This window comes from Podarcis pityusensis (genome assembly GCF_964106645.2).
Source record: "Podarcis pityusensis genome assembly, chromosome: 8".
In the NCBI taxonomy this organism is placed as follows: Eukaryota; Metazoa; Chordata; class Lepidosauria; order Squamata; family Lacertidae; genus Podarcis; species Podarcis pityusensis.
This window is the reverse complement of record NC_138033.1, coordinates 56,418,545-56,440,539: the sequence shown is the minus strand read 5'-3', so window position 1 is coordinate 56,440,539 and position 21,995 is coordinate 56,418,545. Positions and strand designations below refer to the sequence as shown.

The 21,995-nt window shown below is 43.0% G+C and overlaps 1 protein-coding gene across 9 annotated transcripts in view; it reads right to left on the bottom strand.

Annotated features, from left to right (window-relative positions):
• CHD9 (chromodomain helicase DNA binding protein 9) overlaps positions 1-21,995 on the bottom strand; it is an 81,507-nt gene that overhangs the window by 52,316 nt on the left and 7,196 nt on the right. For 8 of the 9 annotated variants that reach the window (XM_081015350.1, XM_081015346.1, XM_081015353.1 and 5 more), the window contains 3 exons: positions 19,676-19,778; positions 17,127-17,218; positions 10,985-12,578 (listed from right to left, as the gene is read on the bottom strand). In XM_081015350.1, coding sequence (XP_080871476.1) covers positions 10,985-12,415 — 1,431 coding nt within the window. In that variant the 5' untranslated portion in view covers positions 12,416-12,578; positions 17,127-17,218; positions 19,676-19,778. The remainder of the gene's footprint in view (positions 1-10,984; positions 12,579-17,126; positions 17,219-19,675; positions 19,779-21,995) is intronic. The other variant, XM_081015348.1, reaches the window with a different exon arrangement.

Sequence of the window (21,995 nt, the reverse complement as noted above, 5' to 3'; positions counted from 1 at the left end):
TGGTGTCCATAGATCTCCATGTGATCACAATTGGACCTGCGCCAGTCGCAAAATGCACCTGCTGCCTTGCTAATTTCTAACACTGCAGTAGAATGCATTTTCACTACAAGAGAGAAAAATGTGATGGGATGGAGCAATTTATTGTCTGCAAAATGTACACTGTTCTTAACAAGAGTATCTAACGTTACAGTGGTGCCCCGCAAGACGAATGCCTCACAAGACGGAAAACCCGCTAGACGAAAGGGTTTTCCGTTTTTTAGTTGCTTCGCAGGACGAATTTCCCTATGGGCTTGCTTCGCAAGACGAAAATATCTTGCGAGTCTTGAGATTTTTTTTCCGCTCCCCCCCTTTTTCTAAGCCGCTAATAGCCTTTTAGCAGCTAAGCCACTAAACCGATAAGCCTTTAATAGCCGCTAAACCGCTAATAGCGCTAATCCGCTAATAGGGTTGCTTCGCAAGACGAAAAACCGCTAGACGAAGACACTCGCGGAACGAATTAATTTCGTCTTGCGAGGCACCACTGTATTTGAATTGGCATGAATCACATGACCATTTAAAGAACTTTACATGTGCCATTTCATGTTAGATTTGGGTGAAACATTATGTTTGATATTTAAACTTGTATGTTGTTAAAATAAAAAAACTACCAGCAAATATCTTGATTATCCCACCTATACTCAAAATATGGATTTTACATTATTTCACAGCTTTCTCGATAAATTTGCAATATAATTAAACACATGCAGTGCAATCACAAGCCTCTTTACTCAGAAGCAAATCCTACTTAATTTAATGAGACTTACTCCTTTATGAATGTATTTTGGATTGTGGTCATAATATAAAGCTTTGTTTTTCCTCTTATTGGCTCTGTTAAATTTATTTTGGAAGAAACATTGTCATATATGTATGTTATATACTAGATACAAGTAGTTCTTTAATTTTCCCTCTGCAGACCAACTGAACATTGCTGGGGTCTTGGACCACTTATTTTTTGTTTGAAAATCAAACCAGGGCCTTGTTAGCATGCTTGTTAACCTGGGCTTGGTCAAAAGAGCCTTGATCTTTATTGCCAGAAGAAAAAAAAAAACAATTTTAGGGTCAAGTGCAGAAATTGAGTTTGTCCCACCTTTCAACAAACCACGGTTTGAAAACTTCTGTTATATTCCTTCACATAACATAAGCTATGCATTTTGGAACACTTCAGTAAGTTTCACTTCTCAGGAATATTAACAGGAAGAAAGGACAAGAATCAGTTCTACTTTCCTAAGTAAGAGACATATGATTGTGAGTTGGTTGAATAAACTGGAATTTTTTGTTGTTGAAACGAGCTACAGTGAACCTTGAGCTTGTGTATTCCCCTCTCTCTTTTATTGCACCAACATATCCATGAGGATATTGGAAGCGTTTACATTTATCCCCCCCCCCCCCAATTATTTTCAGCTTGTCATTGATGAACTGTGATTAATATTAACTTCGGTTTGTTTCTAACAAATCAACTTCAAACCATGGGTTATAAAGGTGATTTAGACGAAAGGGGACCAAAACAAATGAGCCTAAGACTCATTGTGGCTTGCTCCCATTACAGTAAACCATGATTTATCATGATCCCCAAAATGAGTGCTATAGGTACTGAAATTTATTTTACAGCTGTTTCTGAGTATTATTTTTTACTGGATTATTTTAAATCTTAAACTTTGCAAAAGATCTGAGTACAGTGTTTAATATCTTCCAGTTCCAGAGAAATTAAACATACAGTTTAGTTTGGCTTTGATCCTACCCACATCCTCCTTATATACTGGAGTGATCCACAAATTCCAGCCTCCCCTCCCCTTCCTGGAATCCACTTCCTGTTTGTACTCTGCTTTGAGTATGCATGGAGGAGGCTAATAGGACGAAAGCTACTGTTAACAACTCTGCTTTCTGTTACTTAGTTTCCTGGCAGAGTGCTAGGCAGCCTGTGCAGTGCAGTACACCAAGTAATAGCTAGGATCGTATTTCACTGCTGGCAGTCATTCCATGCAAATCCAGGACACGGAGGACTCATACTAACAAAGAATTGACAAGAAAGACAACAAACAACCACCAAGGTCTAACTTGTGACTTTAGAAACATTATATTAATAAAAATGGATAAAACATTTTTGTAATATACTTACAATGTAAAAGGTGACCTGACAACTTAGAAATTTGTCCATACCCCATGTACCAAAAGAGTTTGTAAAGAACATTACTGGGAAGAATTTGTATCTGCTTGCTTTTAAATATGTTACATTATTATATGCAGGATTTAATTTGTGCAGGCCAAAATTTAAAGCAACAAGTAAAAAATGGGCTACACTACATGGTGTCATGGAGTAATTTTATTATTTTGAATAATAAAAGAGGACAAATTAAATGTCACTGATTTCTTAACATATTTAGCAAATGTTATCTCCCTCTCTGCACTGATATTAATGAGAAAAATTAGGTGTTGACATTTTAGGTGCCGCTTATGAAAAACTGTAGGCTTTTTTGAAACTTGCACCTGCATTTATAACTTTCAAAATATTGTTAGCAATTTCTGACTTTTAACTGACACCTATTAACCATCGTAGCACCCATCAACCTTCTTCATAAGGTCTCATTTACATATCCATGTCATTTTGTAGCATCCATAGATGCATCCACATAACTGGAAATTTATCTTGCTTATTTTTTCATCAGAGCTTAATAACATAAGCCAACGTCTTAAAGCACCAAGTCAGTAATATTTCAAGTAATGTCAATGTTACCACATTTTCATTTCTCTCATGCTAAAATTTGCTTCACTAGCAGCCTTCACCAGCTTTAGCTTTGCATTTTAGCACTAGCTTGGTAGTCATAGCAGACAGGTGAGTGCACAGAATTCCATTCTACTAGAGAAGGGAAGTTCCTTCCTCTGAATCCAGCAGGGCTCTCCACTACTCACTCTGTCATCCTCTAGCAGGCAGAGTAACTTTTTTTTTTTTTTTTTTTGGCAGGCTAGTAGTTTATTTTCAAGGCTGATGAGGTTACTGGCAAAACACTGATTTCACCTCTCCTAATGGTGTACTTCCTAACAGACATTCTAGGAACAGCAAGCTCTGCAACTCAAAACTTCTAAAATAACCGCTCACCTGGTCATAGCTGACAATTAAGAATTACATTCAGGTAAGCTTTTGGAAGAGTTGCTTTTTCTTTTCTTTCGGGTAAAACATAAACAAATGTAGATACAGTGGTACCTCTGGTTACATACTTAATTCGTTCCGGAGGTCCGTTCCTAACCTGAAACTGTTCTTAACCTGAAGCACCACTTTAGCTAATGGGGCCTCCCACTGCTGCTGCTGCGCTGCCGCCGCCGCACGATTTCTGTTCTCATCCTGAAGTAAAGTTCTTAACCCGAGGTATTATTTCTGGGTTAGCGGAGTCTGTAACCTGAAGCGTCTGTAACCTGAAGTACCACTGTATGTGTGTGCAGGTGGGAAAGTAAAACTATTTAGAATGTAAGCAACTAAACCATGGGTTTAACTCAGGTGCACTAACTTTTTTGGGCTTGAGGGATGCAGTGAGTGTTATGTACTGAGTTGAATAGGATCCAAACTGTAGCAGTCTGATTGGTCCTAGAACAATAGGATCCAAAAGGCAGCAGTCTGATTGGTCCTAGAACAATAGGATTCAGAATGCAGCAGTCTGATTGGTCCTAGAACAATGCAGCAGTATGATTGGTTGGCAGGAACCACCCAATCCTGCTCCAGATAGAAGTGAATCCACAACCTGATTGGCTTACAGTAGAATTCCAGAATTAGCCAATCATGTGCAGCCCATTGTGTAAATAATGTATATAAAGCAGATACTGTGAGGGGACATTTATTCATTCCTCCTCACCACTATGAGCTGAATAAAGAGCATGAAATCACTTTGCGACTCTGAGTATATTTCACTGGCGACGAAGGTGGGATCCCGCTGAGCTGACTGCCACACACAGCACCGCAGCACCGCCAACTGCCGCACCGCTGCCTCGCACCGTGTATCCAGGCTTCAGCTCCGGGGCACAAGGAACTCAGAATGGCAGCCAACAGCAGCTTCTCGCCATTCAACCCAGCATCTGGAGACTGGGAAGCGTACGCCTCCCGTTTCACCTTCCTCCTAGAAGCCAAAGGGGTCACCGACGAAGAAGACGCCAAGAAGAGGGCGATATTCTTCAGCGTCTGCGGAGAGGAGACGTTTGAAATCGCCCGGGCTCTCCTTGCGCCTGAAGACGTCGCTACTGTTCCATACAAAACAATAATGGAACAGCTGAAGGGGCACTTTTCGCCGCAGCCCTCAGTGGTGGCTCGTCGAAATGCCTTCTACGCAAAGCGGCAAGCCCCTGGGGAAACCATAACTGGGTTTGTGACCTCTCTCCGCCAAGCCGCCCGGTTCTGCAACTTCTCAGAGCTGGAGAACATGCTTCGTGACCGCCTCGTCGGTGGCCTGAAGGATGAGAAGCTGCAACGACGCCTCTACGCTAAGAAGGACCTAACGTTCCAGGTCGCTCTGGAGGAGGCCCTGGCAACAGAAGCTGCCGAGAGGTCGACCCAAGAGGCACGGCCGAGCCTGCCATCCCAACCGAGGGTCCACCATGAAGACCTCACCGACGACTCAGGATCCGACAGGGAGGAGGTGCACCGAGTACAGCAGCGCACTCAAGCAGCGCACAGACCACAGCTGCCTCGACGAGAAGGAGGGAACTGCGCAAGCTGCGGGGAGAGTCACGAGAGGAGGACCTGCCGTTTCCGCAACGCAGAGTGCAGGCAGTGCAGAAAATCGGGACACATCGCCCGGGTGTGTCGGGCTCGGCCCACCCGACACCAGGCATCAGATGACCAATCCAAGAGCCCCAGGTCCCGGGGCCCAACGCACCAAGGCAACTCGACGGAGCTCACGGACTTCCAGGTATACCAGTTGCCCCACCCCAACGTAGAGAAAATTTATGTAGAGGTACAGATAGAGGGGGCCCCATGCCGCATGGAGCTTGACACGGGTTCAACTCTATCCATAATCTCGGCAAGGACCTTAAGGAAACTGTGTCCCACTGGGGGTCCCAAACTCAGGCCGGCCCCATTCACCCTCCGGGACTTCCAGAAACGTAAGGTCCCCACAATGGGGGTGGGGACCTTCAGGGTGCAATACCGAGGGCGGACGCGGCAACTGGACTTGCTTGTGGTCAAGGGCCCCTACATTAGCTTACTGGGATTGGCATGGTTTGGACCACTGGGGCTAGCTGTCACCGGGGTGAACCACACTAGCTTACAAGTGGACGTGGACGCCATATGCAAGGAATTTCCAGGGGTTTTCGATGGGAAATTGGGACAGTATACGGGCCCCCCCATTGCGCTACAGCTTGACCCCGCAGTACGACCGGTCAGGCTCAAGGCCCGCCGGGTCCCGTTCGCCTTGAAACCCCGTATAGACGAGGAATTGGACCGACTCGTAGAGCAAGGAGTGCTGGAGCCGGTGCCTAATGCTCCCTGGGAAACCCCAATCGTCACACCCGTCAAGCCTAATGGTTCGGTCCGCATCTGCGCAGACTACAAATGTACCATAAACAAGGCCCTCACGGCCCACGCATACCCAGTGCCAGTGGTCAGCCATGTCCTTGCCACCCTGGCTGGGTCGAAAATTTTTGGCAAGCTGGACTTGGCCCAAGCATATCAACAGCTGCCAGTAGATGAGGCCACAGCAGAGGCACAGACGATTGTGACGCACAGAGGAGCGTTCAGGGTAAAGCGGCTGCAATTCGGTGTCAGCGTGGCACCAGGCATATTCCAGAATATAATGGACTCTCTCCTTAAAGGGATTCCTGGCGTCACCCCCTTCTTCGATGATGTGTTGATTGCCGGCCCCACACCAGAGGAGTTTGAGGACCGCCTCCGCACCGTTCTGCACCGTTTCCAGACGGCGGGTCTCAAGGTGAAGCGGGAAAAATGTCTACTAGGAGTGCCTCAGGTGGACTTTCTGGGATTTATGGTGGACGCAGAAGGGGTCCACCCGACTGGGGACAAGGTACGGGCCATTTGTGATGCCCCAGCGCCCAAGAGCAAGACTGAACTTCAGGCCTTCTTGGGACTATTGAACTTTTACCATTCCTTCCTTCCCCACAAGGCGGCGGTAGCGGAGCCCCTACACAGACTCCTGGACAAGCGGGCCCCTTGGGTGTGGGGCCAGCGCCAGGAGGCCGCATTCCAGGCAGTCAAGGACTTGCTTGTCTCAAACTCGGTCTTGGCACACTTCGACGAGAGGCTGCCGGTGGTGCTAGCATGCGACGCCTCACCCTATGGCATTGGAGCTGTCCTGGGGCACCAACTCCCGGATGGAAGAGAGGTACCGGTGGCGTACTTTTCCCAGACACTCAACACAACCGAGCGGAACTACTCGCAAATCGACAAGGAGGGTCTGGCAATCGTAAAGGGAGTAAAAAAATTCCATGATTTCTTGTACGGGCGGCCCTTCACCGTGGTGACTGACCACAAGCCGTTGCTTGGCTTGTTTGCCCCCGAAAAGCAGACCCCCCAAGTGCTGTCTCCTCGCGTCCTCAGGTGGTCAATTTTCCTTGCCAGCTACCAGTATGCACTGATTCACCGACCTGGGAAGGCGATGGGCCATGCGGACGCCCTCAGCAGGCTACCACTACCGGAAACAGGCCCTGACCCAGCACCTGCACAAGAGGTTATGAGCCTGGAGCTGCTTCCCGACCGCCCCATTCAGGCACAAGAAGTTGCACACCATTCCAAGAAAGATAGGGTCATCTCCCGGGTCCTGGACTGGGTGTGGAGGGGATGGCCCAGCAGCAGCCCCGGGCCAGAATTCTCCGGCTACACAACCCGCAAACATGAACTGTCGGCCCACAAGGGGTGCCTGTTATGGGGAAGCAGAGTCGTTGTTCCCCAGCCCCTCTGCAAAAGGGTCCTCACAGCCCTACACGAGACACATCCAGGGGTAGTAAGAATGAAGGCCCTTGCCAGGAGTTATGTGTGGTGGCCGGGGATCGATGGAGAGATAGAGGCCTGGGTCAAACACTGCCAGGCCTGCCAAGAATCCCGCCCAGATCCCCCAAGGGCCCCAGTCCAGTCCTGGGAGTCCGCCCGAGCACCATGGTCACGCCTGCATGTGGATTTCGCTGGCCCCTTTCAGGGGAAAACATTCTTCATAGTGGTGGACTCCTACACCAAATGGCTGGAAGTCGCACTGGTACCGTCCACTTCCACGTCCGCAGCCATCCGGGTACTACGCAGGCTGTTTGCAACCCACGGGCTCCCTGACACTCTCGTCTCAGACAACGGGACTGCATTTACGTCAGGAGAATTCCAAACCTTCACAGCGCAGAACGCCATCCGCCACATCCGTTCGGCGCCGTTCCACCCTGCCACCAATGGCCAAGCAGAACGCATGGTGCGGACCACCAAGGACACCCTTCGCCGCATGACGCAAGGGGACTGGGAGTACCGCCTTGCCACATTCCTTCTAGCACAGCACAGCACCCCCAGCTCAACGACTGGCCGGAGCCCCGCTGAACTACTAATGGGTCGGCGCCTTGCAATCAGATTGGACCGCCTTCACCCCGATAGAGCTCAGGATGAGGTAGTGGTGGGGGAAGGCAGGAACCCCCGGACCTTCGAGGCCCAGGACCCAGTGTACGCAAAGAATTTTGGGGCAGGCCCAGCATGGGTACCCGCCACAATCACCAGGGTCACTGGCCCCGTGTCGTACGAGGTGCTAACGGATGGGGGGCAATGCTGGCGCCGCCACTGCGACCAGATACGGCGACGATTCCCGGGAGAAAACCAGGAGGAGGACAGGTCAGAGGAGTCCCAAGGGAACAGCGGGGCAGTGAGGCCCATAGAGCAGGAGGGGCCAGCAGGAGAGGCAGAATCAGTAAATACAGAGAGGACCCGTGAGGCCGAAAGGACACCGGAACCAGAACCACGACTGAGCGAGCCGGTTGCACCAGACCAAACAGCCGCATCACAGCCAGCATCCTTGGAACACGAGCCAGAACCCGGAGCCCGGACCAGGGAACACCCCAGGCCACAACGCACACGTAGGCCGCCGGCATACCTTCAGGACTATGAATGCGACCTCCCGGGCAGGACTGGAACTTAGAGGGGAGGGGTGTTATGTACTGAGTTGAATAGGATCCAAACTGTAGCAGTCTGATTGGTCCTAGAACAATAGGATCCAAAAGGCAGCAGTCTGATTGGTCCTAGAACAATAGGATTCAGAATGCAGCAGTCTGATTGGTCCTAGAACAATGCAGCAGTATGATTGGTTGGCAGGAACCACCCAATCCTGCTCCAGATAGAAGTGAATCCACAACCTGATTGGCTTACAGTAGAATTCCAGAATTAGCCAATCATGTGCAGCCCATTGTGTAAATAATGTATATAAAGCAGATACTGTGAGGGGACATTTATTCATTCCTCCTCACCACTATGAGCTGAATAAAGAGCATGAAATCACTTTGCGACTCTGAGTATATTTCAGTGAGGATTGGCCACACCTAAACTGCCACATGCCACACACACACTACAATCCACATGCTCAGCAGAGAAGGGGGATGGATGAGCAGTCTGCAAACATGCAAGCAAGCAGTCAGAACGGGGGTGGGGGATTGTTTCAGTAGACACATACTCATTCAGCATTTTTCTTTCTCAGGGCAGCACTGGTAGTGGAGGATATCCTACACCAGGATTGCCCTGACGACGATAAAATACACTATCGTTCAGCTCGGCTGGTTTCATTCAGCCCTTATCACAAATCTCAATGTTACTTTGAGATGCTTGCTTCATTTGGCTCCCACTGAGGTATTCTGAAAAGATGATACCTCATGATTGTCCCTAAGAGCAGATGCTTCAGCTGCACTCTAGGTATTATCTTTTTAATAATACAGGTAACTTGCAACTTACACACATTTACTCATGTGGATTCAGCTATACATGCTTGGCTATAAAAAATAAAAACATTTTAAAAGGGGGCGGGCATCCAGGAAAAAAGACTTTGCCAATCCCACCTGCCATTGAACACAATCTGTTTTGACTATATGAAATTTGGTTTACGAGCTATCCCCAGAACATAATCAGCAAAATACAGTTCACCTTACATTAGCAGAAAGTTTACCAGTATGTGGAAGTGCAAAATATCAGCAAGGTCAGAAAGCTTAGGGATGCAGTTTTGGGACAAAAACAGCCAGGGAATGGAATGGACACAGCAGGAACCATCTGCTAAGTGCAAAGAGAGTTAAACATGACCTCACAAAGCTGGTGTGCATGTTTCTGGGGTTCACATAAAACTTTTGAAGGTCAAGAACTTGAGGCCAGGCTACCTAAGGGATGGCCTTGTTCCATATATCCCTGCCCAGCCAATGCACTCCTCAGAAGGGGCATGGTTGAGAATTCTGCATGCCCCAGATGTTCACCCCAAACTGGGCTTTTGTGTTACAACTCTAGCCCTCTAGAATCAATTACCAGCTGAAATTAGGCAGGCATCTTAAGTCTTGATGCTTAGCTGGCTACTAAAAATGGTCAGTGGCTTCAGGGTATGAAGTGGTTTACAAATTTGTAAATGAAAATAAATGGCCTGTGAGTTAGGCACCCTTGCTTAAATTGAAGATTAGGATGGCCAGCATAATAATTAGTGTTTGACATATCACTTCAGTTCATACAAATGATTATCTTGTCACCCATTGTGCAGAATTTTGAATGCTCGGTGATCTCATATTTAGGGCTCATGAGCAATATCATTTATGTTCCCTAGACATTCTACCATATTAATCATTGTGACCTTAAAGACTTAATGATTTAACAGCATCAAGTACCTCTGCCATCTAACTGTTATGTGGTTAACTACTGCTAAGCAACACCTGCCTTCAAAGAAAAGAAAGATGCATTCTTCTAGATTCATGCTATGCTTAACACATGAGAAAAAAGTATTTTACAGCCCAAAAGGAAATAGACAAATGAAATATAAAGAATATATTACACTAGTATTTGGTCATGCCAAAATGTCAAAAAGCATACTCTCTTGGAAAATTTATGCTCAAATAGCAGTCACTATTAATAACAGATTTGAAATCAAAGGGATGTTTTATGCTCACTACTATAAATTACACCATAATTTGCTCCAAAATGTTTTCAAAGTAAATACTAGGTTCTCATAATAAAATATTAAAATCCACAGCCACCTACCTAAATAGAAAAAACAGAATCCAGTATTTCCATCAATATTATATATTGCTGATATTTGTTACATTTTTGATATATATATATACACACACACACACACATATATGTGTGTGTGTGTGTGTGTGCGCGCGCGCGCGCATATATATTCAATTCTGCTTATAAATTTCAACAATAATAGTTATATATACACAACTCTTCATGGCAACAATGTTCAAAGCTAGAGTCATACCTCTATGTGTTATTAAAAAGACCATAAAGGTGTTTTATAACTTCAATTAATTTGATATGGGGGAGAAAAAACAAAGCAAGCAGCATTATAAAACTTATTTCTCAACACTTTTTTGTAATTTTTTTTCTTCCAGTTTATACCACAAAACTCAACAGTTGGCAGTAACGAAAGCAAAAATAACAGTCTGCCAAGTCGTACAGAAACAAACTGAAATGTGTATTCAATTTTGGAAGATATGGCAGAATGCTGTATTTTCTGAGATGGAAGACACTGTAAAGTGAAGTGTGCAAAAGGCATTTAGAGCTAAGATTTAAATGCTATTTAGTATTCCATCTCAAACAGCCGAAAAGTTATAAAAACCTCTCCAACCCACCCCCCTTTTTAAACAGGATCCTATACTTCAGGATAGTTTTTCTTACTAATGGATTATGGTTCTGCCTCCTTATATTGGTTGAACTACTAACTACTTTTGACTAATAGCAAGGTAAAAATGAACTAGCTACAGCAAAATATAACCCTCCCAGAAAAGCATTACCTACCTGCCCTTGAGCATTTACACGCTTTCGCTCTTGCAGGTGTTGATTAGAACTAGGAGGATACCAGGGATGATTGCAATTTTGAGTCTGAGTCCGAACAAGGTGGGAGGGCTCTGTCACTTGTGGGGTAACATGGTGTTCTAGGTGGTGTTCTAACTCATTACTTGAGCTGTCCTGCACAAATGTAGATTCACTGAACTGGGGAAGGAGATCTTCCTGAAGGAGAGTTTCTGGATCAAGTTCCGTAAATGATTCAGCTTGAGATTCGACTTGATGAAGCAAATTCTCATCCAAAGACGAAAAACCATTGCCTTCTATAGAATCACTGAAATAGCTCAGCTGAGGACCAGAGCCAGCAGGGGCAGAAAAATTAATGTTCACTGCAGACAGTTTTGAACCACTGAAGCTGCCCCGAGGATGTGCTGAATGCAACGCATGGAAATTATTTGAATTTAAAGATGGACTTGAGTTAAGGAGGTTATCTGTATTTTCTTGCTTGGTCCCTATCTGAGAAGCAAAGGCATCACTCTCTGGAAAATCAGATAGAGAATGAGTTTGTTGACTAACAGAAAGAGCTGTCGAAGACTGTAGAAGACTGGTAGGAGAAACATGGTTACTAGAGTAGGAATAAGGAGGTGAAAACTGTGTATTAACAGAGCATGGAGTTATAGTAGGAGAGTGTCCATCAAAGTTTCCGTCTTGAGTCCCACAAAAGTGAGGTGAGTCACTTGCAGTCTGAGAAAATGACTGCACAGAGATAGACTGTTGTGAGTCTGAAAGAGTAGCACCTTGAGGTGCATGAGAAACACTGGTTCTATGTGGAACAGACGCATTAACCTCCATGAAGTTTTCTGACTGACTTTGAGTGTCCTCTCCTGCATTGATGCCATTTCTGTTTTGCTGCGACTGCAATGAGGCACACGGATGGTGCTGTTCGCTGGCCTGAAATAAGGCAAAATCATGGTGTGCTACAAAGCTTTTGTTCTGCTGCATAGATTGTGAACGACCTTGGTGAAAAGGGGATCCATTCTGATTTGAAACACTGCTAGAAGTTTGGTGTCCCCACATTGGGCTTCCATCTGCCACATCAGGAAACATCCCATTGGTTTGGCTTTGGGGATGGATGGGTGAGCAATTAAACTCAGAGTGTGGTGATAAAACATTTTCAGCTGGGCTGCTGAAGGACTGGTTTACTTGAAGTTTCAATGAATCATACTGATTTAGCTGCCCAAATTCATTTATCTTTTGTTGAGTTTGCGTTTCCTGCACATGGTTTAACGAGTCGATGTGTAAAGGTTCAAACTCTGCACCCAAGTTCAATTCATCAACAAGTGAAACAGGTCCAGTTTGTACAAAAGCATCATCAGACAAACTTTCTAAGGTATCACTAAAGAGGTTGGCATCATCAAAAAAGTCCATCATAGGATCTGTCATCTTGATATATCTGTGCTAGTTTGACACTACTCCAAATGGAGTCAGCTAGCCTTTCGGCAGCACACAGCAACAGAGAATTTGCAGTGGTCAACACCTTATCTAAGCCATGTCCACATCCATTAGCACATTTGAAGAAATAATGTCTTGAAGTGTTTAAAATACCCTAGGCAAGAGGGAAAAAAGCAATTAAGCGGTTACTTTAAAATGTTAATGTATGGGGCTGTATTTTAAATTACCACTGCCCCCCAAATCATGTTTTGTCTCCTGTCATGTGACACTTAAAATACAGAAATGTTGTTGCAGATGGACTGATGTGAACCCAAATTTCCAACTTTCTGATATATTTCCTGAATATGCATGCCACTAATCAATTGCTATAATAATACATATGTTTGCATTAGACACGTAACCTTTTTACTATATAGGAACACAAGCTGAAATCTCAGGTCATGCCTTTTTCACAGAAATCTTATCTGCTTAGGGGAGCAGTTATTAAACAGTTCTAGTCACCTCCATATACAAAAGCAAAGACAAAAGCAGGATAACTTAATCTTCAGTTAAATGCCCAGAACATTTCAGAAGGAAGGGTTGGTAGATACTGGGAAAACCTGTGTTTGTCCATGATACTGAAAGTAACTATCTGGTTAAAAGAGTGTAACTACTCATTGTATGCATAATAATACATGCAGTTAACAATCAATTGGGTCATATCTACAACACTTGATTTCATAACATTATTTTGCCACCACTTCATTCTTTTACATAGAAAAGGAGCCTTTAAATAAATGTTTGACAAACAATCATGGATTCAATTTAAGAGATGGTTGAAGAGTTTGATGTTTTATTATAGTTGAATAAATCTGTAAATCTTTAAAAAAACTAGCTTCAAAAATATTGATTTTTATTCACCATGGTTTATTGGGACACAAACAAGTTGACAGACTGCAATGCTGTGTTATCATAAGTATCATATAAAGGGCTTCCACAGTGACTGCAAAACAATCTTCAACCATATCAATATGGATTTTAAAATGACTGCTCTAAAATAAATGAGCTGTAAATTTCACCAATATATAATGTGAAGTATGTGGTTTAGCATGATGGGAAAGAACTTAAGGTTCAAATGTTTCCTCCTAACATCACCATCCCTGCCACTCCCCCTCCTCTTTCAGTGCATTTGCAAGTAGGAGATTGTGAGCTTTCTCTTCTGATTTGACTTAACCACAGTTTAGCATTAGATCATAATTCTAACCTTTGGTTAATCTGAACTACAGTTTGTTGAAACAAGCTAGCTTTCTAAACAATGATGTCAAATTAACCATGTGGCTTGTTTGAAAAAAGTCATTGTAAACCTAGTTTATCAGGTCTGATGAAACTACTTGTTAAGCAAAAGCTAAACCCCCAGAATCCATAATTCCTACCAGATGGGAGAAAATGTGAACCCAAGGGCTTGCCTAGGATCATTCACATCATGTTACACTATGGTTTAATATGATGTCTGAACATAGCCAGTGTCTTTCTGTTGATTTCCTCCTTGGTACATCATACTTAAAACTATAAAGTTTATTTATATTTGCAGGCTGTCTCCTCCCATCATCTCAGTAAATGTCATGACAATCCTAGCTCAGGAAGCTCATGCTACTTTTTAAAATAAGATTTATTACAGCTTCTTACTTTTTAAAAATGTATTCTTTCAAGGAATTTGTTGATTTGTTGTCAAAAGGGCTATAACAAGTTTCTGTAAATCTATTTTATTTGCAATGATCTGAAACTTCAAGATAATGTGGATCAATACTGGATTTTAACTATTTATGTTTTTGTTTGTCAGTGACATTACTGTTATGACTCAGTTCAGTATTAGAAGGGGATTAGACAAATTCATGGATGGTAAAGTAATCAATGACTACTAGCCATGCTGGCTATGTACTACCATCACTGTTGGAGGCAGTTGCTGGAAATCATAAGGAAATAATGCTGTTCTTGCAGGCTTCCCATAGGTGTTGAGTTGGCACTGTGAAAACTTTGGTTTGATACATTTTTGTGACATTTTTTGATCTTAAGATAAGTGGAGGGTTTTTATAGTTTAATCCCTACCAAACTGCTGAACTTTCAAGCATTTTTACAGGGAAAAAAATCTTCAAAATTTATCAGGTTCATCTACTCACATTTTGAGGATGTATACAATCATTTAACATAATTGTTCAATCTTCCACCTCAGGTAGAGTCATAATACATTCTACACATTATCTAACATTTCTGCATTATAATTTATGTTGCAGCAACACAAAAACTGTCCATATCAATTAATTTGGCTACCATGGTAGTTCCTACGTAAACAAACTATATCAGCATATCCATTTCATAGCTCTTGACTAAAGTAATGCCCCTTAACTTCAGTACAGTCACTTAAGGCTTTTCAGTTAACCATATGTAAAAAAGCAAATAAGCAAGTCCAAGACCATAGAACCATAGAACTGTAGAATTGGAAGGGACCCCAAGGGTCCTCTAGTCCAACCCCCTGCAAGGCAGGAATCTCAGTTAAGGCATCCATGACAGATGGCCATCCAATTTCTGCTTAATCCAGAAATATCTAGCCAATGGAAGCTACTGCTGTTATGAATTGCCACTGTAGTTATATTGAATACAATTAAGTTTTAACATAACTGTCACCAATTGTGGATAGTATCCAATGCACTTATTCTGTTAACACGAAGTTTCCACTTGCACAATGGCTCTGTACCCCTTCCACTCTGCCGGCACCCTACCCAAATCTATTCTAGAGATTTGGGGGAGCCCCGGGAACAGATTTAGCAGGCACATGGGGAAAGAAGACAGAGAGGAACTTCAGCTGTCCTTGCACTAACTGTACTACTTCATGGAATACCACACTGTATTTTTTGCATTTCATTTCTATCTGATCTCACTGTTTATATTTTTTCTCTACCTGCAAACTGGGCATGCATATCAGTATGGACTTACTATCTGAAAGTACTACTCTGTTTGCAGAGATGTAAAACAATGAAACTGTTCCAAGAAATATAGATCAAAGCTAACAGCATTTATCATTGAAGTTCCTATGTTACAAGGATTTATACAAGGTCCAGAATAGAAACTCCATTTAAAATGCTAAATTATCACCAACAAAATAATCCACAAAATCCAAATTACTAAAGATTTATCAGTGTCATCTGCTCCAACATCCCAGAGAATTCTATCCAAGATTAAATCGCTTAACATTTCAGTCTACAAAAGTACGCATTATTATCCTAAATAATTTTCCTGGAATTTCAAATGTAACTTACTTCCAAGTAACACAGAGCAAACTTTAAGAATCAAGTTTTATTTAAATCACTGGCATTTACTTCAGCTGGAACTTCAATGAGATGCAGGAAGATTTTCTGCAAGTTCAATGGAGTTCAGGGGCTACTCCTTCCCACTGCAGTCATTGTGCCCCTTTTCACAACACATGCAGCACGAAAAGCCATGGAAAATCTGCAGTGTGTTTGTGTGTGTGTAAAAAAGACAGACTGGAATTGCCTGAGCATCTGCACAGGAGTCTTAGAAGCCTAAATTTTAAGAAGACAGTGTAAAGCATAGTATTCTGAGGATTATCAGTTAATCATATATACTCTTTTAATGTCCAACAGTGATAATAATTGCTTGAGCATGTGTATTTCCCAAAAGGCATTCATTAAAATTCAGGAAGTATCATTCTGCCTTTTTTAAAAAATCCTGTTTTTATTTGGTAAGTGTATTAGCATCCGTTCATTCAACTTGCATCCACTGCACTGACAGATCTGAAAGTTTCCTGAAATGAGAAATTTGAGAAAATATCCACATCTATCAGTGCAAAGAATGCAAGATAAAAAACCAGTTCCTTAGTTTACTCCATGCTGGAATTACTGGTGAACTGAATTGCATAAAAAAGACCATACAACATCGATTCCTACTTTAGCCAATTGTCCCTGGAAAACACTGAAGGCCAGGAACACAAATTATCTATCACCCATGGGAATCTATACATGTCATCTTTGTAATTCAATGACATGGTAGAAAAATAGGTACCGTATTTTTCGCCCTATAAGGCGCACTGGCCCATAGGACGCACCTCGTTTTTTGGGGGGGAAATGAATAAAAAAAAATTATTTCCCCCCCCAGCCGCGGGGCTGGGGCGGGAGAGGCCCAAGCTTTCCCCGACCCCAACCCCCAGAACAGGCTGCCGCCCCAAGCCTTGCGCACCCGGCGGGACCTCCCGCTGGGCGCGCAAGGCTTGCGCACACCTCCCCGAAGCACGCGGCATCCTCCGGAGGACGCCCCGTGCTTCTGGCTTCAGGCTGCCGCCCCAAGCCTCGCGCGCCCGGCGGGACCTCCTGCCGGGCGCACAAGTCTTGCGGATAGCTTCCTGAAGCGTGGAGAGCGAGCGGGGTCGGTGCGCACCGACGCCTCTCGCTCTCCAGGCTTCAGCGAAAGCCTGCATTCGCCCCATAGGACGCACACACATTTCCCCTTCATTTTTGGAGGGGAAAAAGTGCGTCCTATAGGGCGAAAAATACGGTAATTTGAAACCACCTGTTTAGATGACAATTAACCTGGCAGAACCACAATATAACTGGACAGAAGTTGTATACAATGCTTAGAGCTCAGATAGGGTAGAATTTGTTGGTCTTTCATTTGCTGTTAAATTTGGTGAAATAATCAAAATAATCCTTACCCATTAATATGAAGTGCATTTCCATTGCAAATGTCTTACATAATCCTAGGAAATCATTGACCCCCAAAAGGTAATTCATTAGTATTAGTGATCTGAAAGACAAATTACAGTACTGTATTAAAGAAAAACACAAATTTTCAAACTAATTGCTTGCTTCAGTTGACTTCAAATACCATATACTTGCTTAGGAATGCTATCTGAAATACATCACAGCCTAAAAGTAGAAAAACTGGATGCCCAAACTAAACATTCCACAAGTACAAATATAAACTATAACTGACAACAGACTCACTCAGATCAAAACAAAAGAAAACAAGAACTTGTGTGCTAGTGCATCATCCCATTTTATCATTATTGCACTGGTTGAACAGCTGTACTTCAGTCGGTCTCAATGATGGCACATGTCCTGTCACCACAAACCTCAAATAAGTAAATACTTAAATTTTAATTTTTAAAAATGCAGTCTCCTGAAAAATCCATACAGTAGAACCTCTACTTATGACCGCCTCTAGTTGGGCCTGATCCAAGTTGCGACCGTGGCAAACCTGGAAGTAAATACCGGGTATGCCGTGATTCGCAGATGCGCAGAAGCAGCTTCTGCCGTTTCCGCATGTGTAGATGCAGCCGCCGCTGTCTACACATGCACAGAAGTGCGCTGCTGCCAATTGCGCCTGCGCACAACGGCACGTCTACCAGTGACCCGGATCGACTTATGGATGGACCTCCAGAACTGATTAGATCTGTAAGTAGAGGTTCCACTGTATTTGTAACAATGAGGTTACAAAATTAACCAATATTTAAATAAAATAAAAAACAGGAGAGGTTATGAGATTGAGAGTACCCTTTGGTTTTATGAACTTCCTCCCATGAATTTTAAAGAAGGATTAAAGTTTGCACATTCTGGTTAAAATTAACCATGGTTGGCATTAATGCCAAATAATGCTGTACCATGGTCAATGCTGTAAAGCAGGGAAGAGAAACATCTGGCCCCAACATATGTTGCTGAACTCCCATCAGTTCCAGCCAGTAAGGACACTGGAATCCAACAATATATGGAGCACTACAGATTCCCCTTCTGTAAAGGGATTGGAGCTGGGGTGGGTGGGGAGAATCTGTGTAAGAGTGAAGAGAGTCCCCCAAACCTCATGAATGAATTTTCAGGGTTGCAGATAACTGCAGTGGAGAAGAGGGAGTTGGGAAGCCACACTGCAAGAGTGCTTGCACCCTGCTTGCACTTCTCAGGATTCATCCTTCCTTCTAAGCCCTATGTTTCACAGCCTTGATGACAATTTATTTTAATAGTAACACTTAGGGATCCTGGCTGTCCTCGTGCAGCAGGGTCATACAAAGTAGCAACTAATTAAACTACTTTATTTTTCTTTTTAAAAAAGTTTTTAAATTTATTTTTTAACAATATCGACAGCAAACAACTTATTTCCAAAATAGGAGCTGTAGAACCGCAGATTTGGAATTTCCATAGTAGTAACATGCATAATAACAGATTTGGTGTTAAGCCAATATAACATATAAAATCATAAAAGAATGTGATGAATTAATCAAACTACAAAAAATTTTTAGCATATATTTTCTGTCCAACTCATACCTTTATCAGAAATTACAGGGAAATACTGTCCCAGAGCCTCTTCTTGTAATCAAGGAAGACATGTCATTCAGCTGTAAGGTTCACAAGATGACCTCATGTGCATAAGCCATGGTTTATGTCAGGGATGCAGTATTTATATGTTCTATCAGATATGTTCCTATGAGACACTGTTTGGTTACCTGCTTAGGCAGAGGCTACTGAAGACCCATAAATCTCGGATATAAGATTTCCAGGTTAATGTGCTAGATTAATAGGATAAAAAGGACTGACAAAACCCGGGACCAGGAGGAAGGGACGCTGGATGAAGATTGGATTGTTTATTTCTTTTTTTATCATTAGGATTGTTCTATAAAATTGATGAATGTTAGAAAAATGTTGAAATGAAATTACTTGGCTCTTGTAAAAATGTCTAAAGAATTTGGTAAGAATGTTATGGTTAGGAGAAGTTGGTAAAAATAAGATTTAAGTTTTAAACTTTAAGGTTTTTTATAAGATAAGATGAAAATAGATTAAGGTAATGTAATGACAGAATACTATGAATTATGGAAAGGATTTGCTGCGATTATTATTAATCAGGATACAAGAAAAGGGAGGAGGAGGAGGACAAAGAAAGAAGGTATTGAAAGTGGAGAATTTGAGAATGATGGTTTTATTTTTTATTTTTATTTTTCTGTCTTGTCTTTTTTTTGTGTAATTTTAAAAAATCTTTTCAATAAATATCTTTAAAAAAAAAAAGACCCATAAATCTCCAGGACAGTCAGTTTAAAACTACTCCCTCTTGTCATTTAGCAAATAAAAATAACCACCTAGATGTGGCACACACTATTCAACATTACTAGAGTTAAAATATAGATCTGCAATCACCTCAGCAATTAATACATTTTGTTGAATGATTCTAAGACAGATGCTTGATAAATACATTCTAGCTTCAGAACAATCACCATACCATTTGGTATAAAAATTGGTTCCCTTTGGTGGGTTACACTGTGTCACATTGTGGTCAATCACAAATACTTCCTTGTAGCAATACTGTCAGTACAGCAGAAGAACTGGGAAAGAAAAAAGGGGAAAACCCAGATTATTATGAAGGTTAAGACAGAGCCACCACATAACCAATCTGCAAGACAAAAACAGCTAACAGTCTGCAAATAACCTTGTAGCCTTTTTAATAAGTATTTCTGAGGTGATATGCAAAATACATAACATGCTAGTCAGATAAATGTGTGTGTATACACATACATTTAATATCAAACATTGATCATGTATGTATGCATTACAACCTCAGGAATATTTATTTGAAGTTCTCAAGAAAAATATATAACTACAATTTACATTTCTGCTTATACTATGATCTATATTTATCTGTAAATATTTTAACATGACATTCATTATATGCCTTAAGCTGTCCTCTAATTCCAAGCTCTTTAATTAGGACCCATTATTTCCCCCATTTCTGTGTCTGAGAAGAGTGAGAAACTTTTCTTAACAAAGCAAGGATCATAGACAATTATTTGAACACACTCAGAAATGATAACAAAGTTGGTTTATATGAACAGGAAATTATAAAATATTTGGAAATTCAGAGGCCAAATTTTCCTCTCCTCTTCCCTCCACAAAATACAAGAGATACATAATACATGCATGAATACAAGTGCTTTGGACAAAATTTCTCCAAGACCTACACCATACTTAGTAATACTAAGTCAAATGCTTAGTCCTCAAAATACTCAGGATGTACTGCCTACATATGATAGCAAGAAAATATACCTGGCTATTAGCTTCTGGTGCAAACAATATTTTCCAATTCTGTCAAATCAATATTTTTCAATGATAATTATTTACTGAATAAAGGCAGATGAGTCAGAGAGAGAGAGAGAGATTCTTGTGCCTTCAAAGGTTGGACAGGTGGCAACCAACGAAACAGCCTTTTCTGGAGCGGTACCCTGGTCCTGGAATGCTTTCTTCTGCTTTGCTTAACTGTTTTTTTATTGGTTCAAGCTTTTAATAAATAACAACTGGATATAGGCTTTTTTTACTGTTTTATTAAGTTTAATGATTATATTGGTAGTATTTTTATAATTATTATTTTTTCAACCAAATTTTGTAAGGTTTCTGACTCCTAAGGCAGTTTTGTAAATCAGCATTACTTCTATTTCCACCCCCAGTGGAAAATACAGGAATGTGAGACTCACTCTGCTGACATATTGACAACATTATATTTAAGATGTTTAAAACTATAAGAAATTAACTGATGAAATGAACCTCAATGACTCCCCCAACATTAGCTGTCAGTTGAGATAAAAATACAGTGGTACCCCGCAAGACGAACGCCTCGCAAGACGGAAAACCCGCTAGACGAAAGGGTTTTCCGTTTTGGAGGCGCTTCGCAAAACGAATTTCCCTATGGGCTTGCTTCGCAAGACGACAGCCCATAGGGAAATCTCCGGGACAGCGGGGAAGCGCAGCGCGTCTTCCCCACTGTCCTCGGACCTCCTCCCGCCGCCCGGCTTCGGAACGAATCTCCGATGCCGGGCGGGGGGGGGGGGAACGCCTCCTCCCGCCGCCCGGCATCGGAACGAATCTCCGATGCCGGGCGGGGGGGGGGAACGCCTCCTCCCGCCACCCGGCATCGGAACGAATCTCCGATGCGGGGGGGAACGCCTCCTCCCGCCGCCCGGCATCGGAACGAAGCTCCGATGCCGGGCGGGGGGGGAACGCCTCCTCCCGCCGCCCGGCATCGGAACGAAGCTCCGATGCCGGGCGGGGGGGCGGGGACACCTTCTCCCGCCGCCCAGCTTCGGATGGCTTTCCTGAAGACTTGGGGTGGGAGGAGGGTTTTCCTTCCCACCGCCAACATTCAGAATGCTGTTCTGAATGTTGGCGGTGGGGAGGAAAAACCCTCCTCCCACGCAAGCCCCGGGAACAGAGGGAAAGCGCTGCGCGCCTTCCCCTCTGTTCCCGTACCTGTCCTGAAGGCTTGCGGTGGGGAGAAAAGCCCTTCTCCGCACCGCCAGCCTGGCAAGCGGTTTCCCTAGGAACGCATTAATTGATTTTCAATGCATTCCTATGGGAAACCGTGCTTCGCAAGACGAAAAACTCGCAAGAAGAAAAAACTTGCGGAACGAATTAATTTCGTCTTGCGAGGCACCACTGTATTCAAAGTGTCTTGCACTGTTAGAAACTTAATCTAAGGCTACAGCTACAAGTAGAAACAAACTGACCAGTGATCTGACTCAGAAGGTCTTTTCTTAAATGATATATGTAAG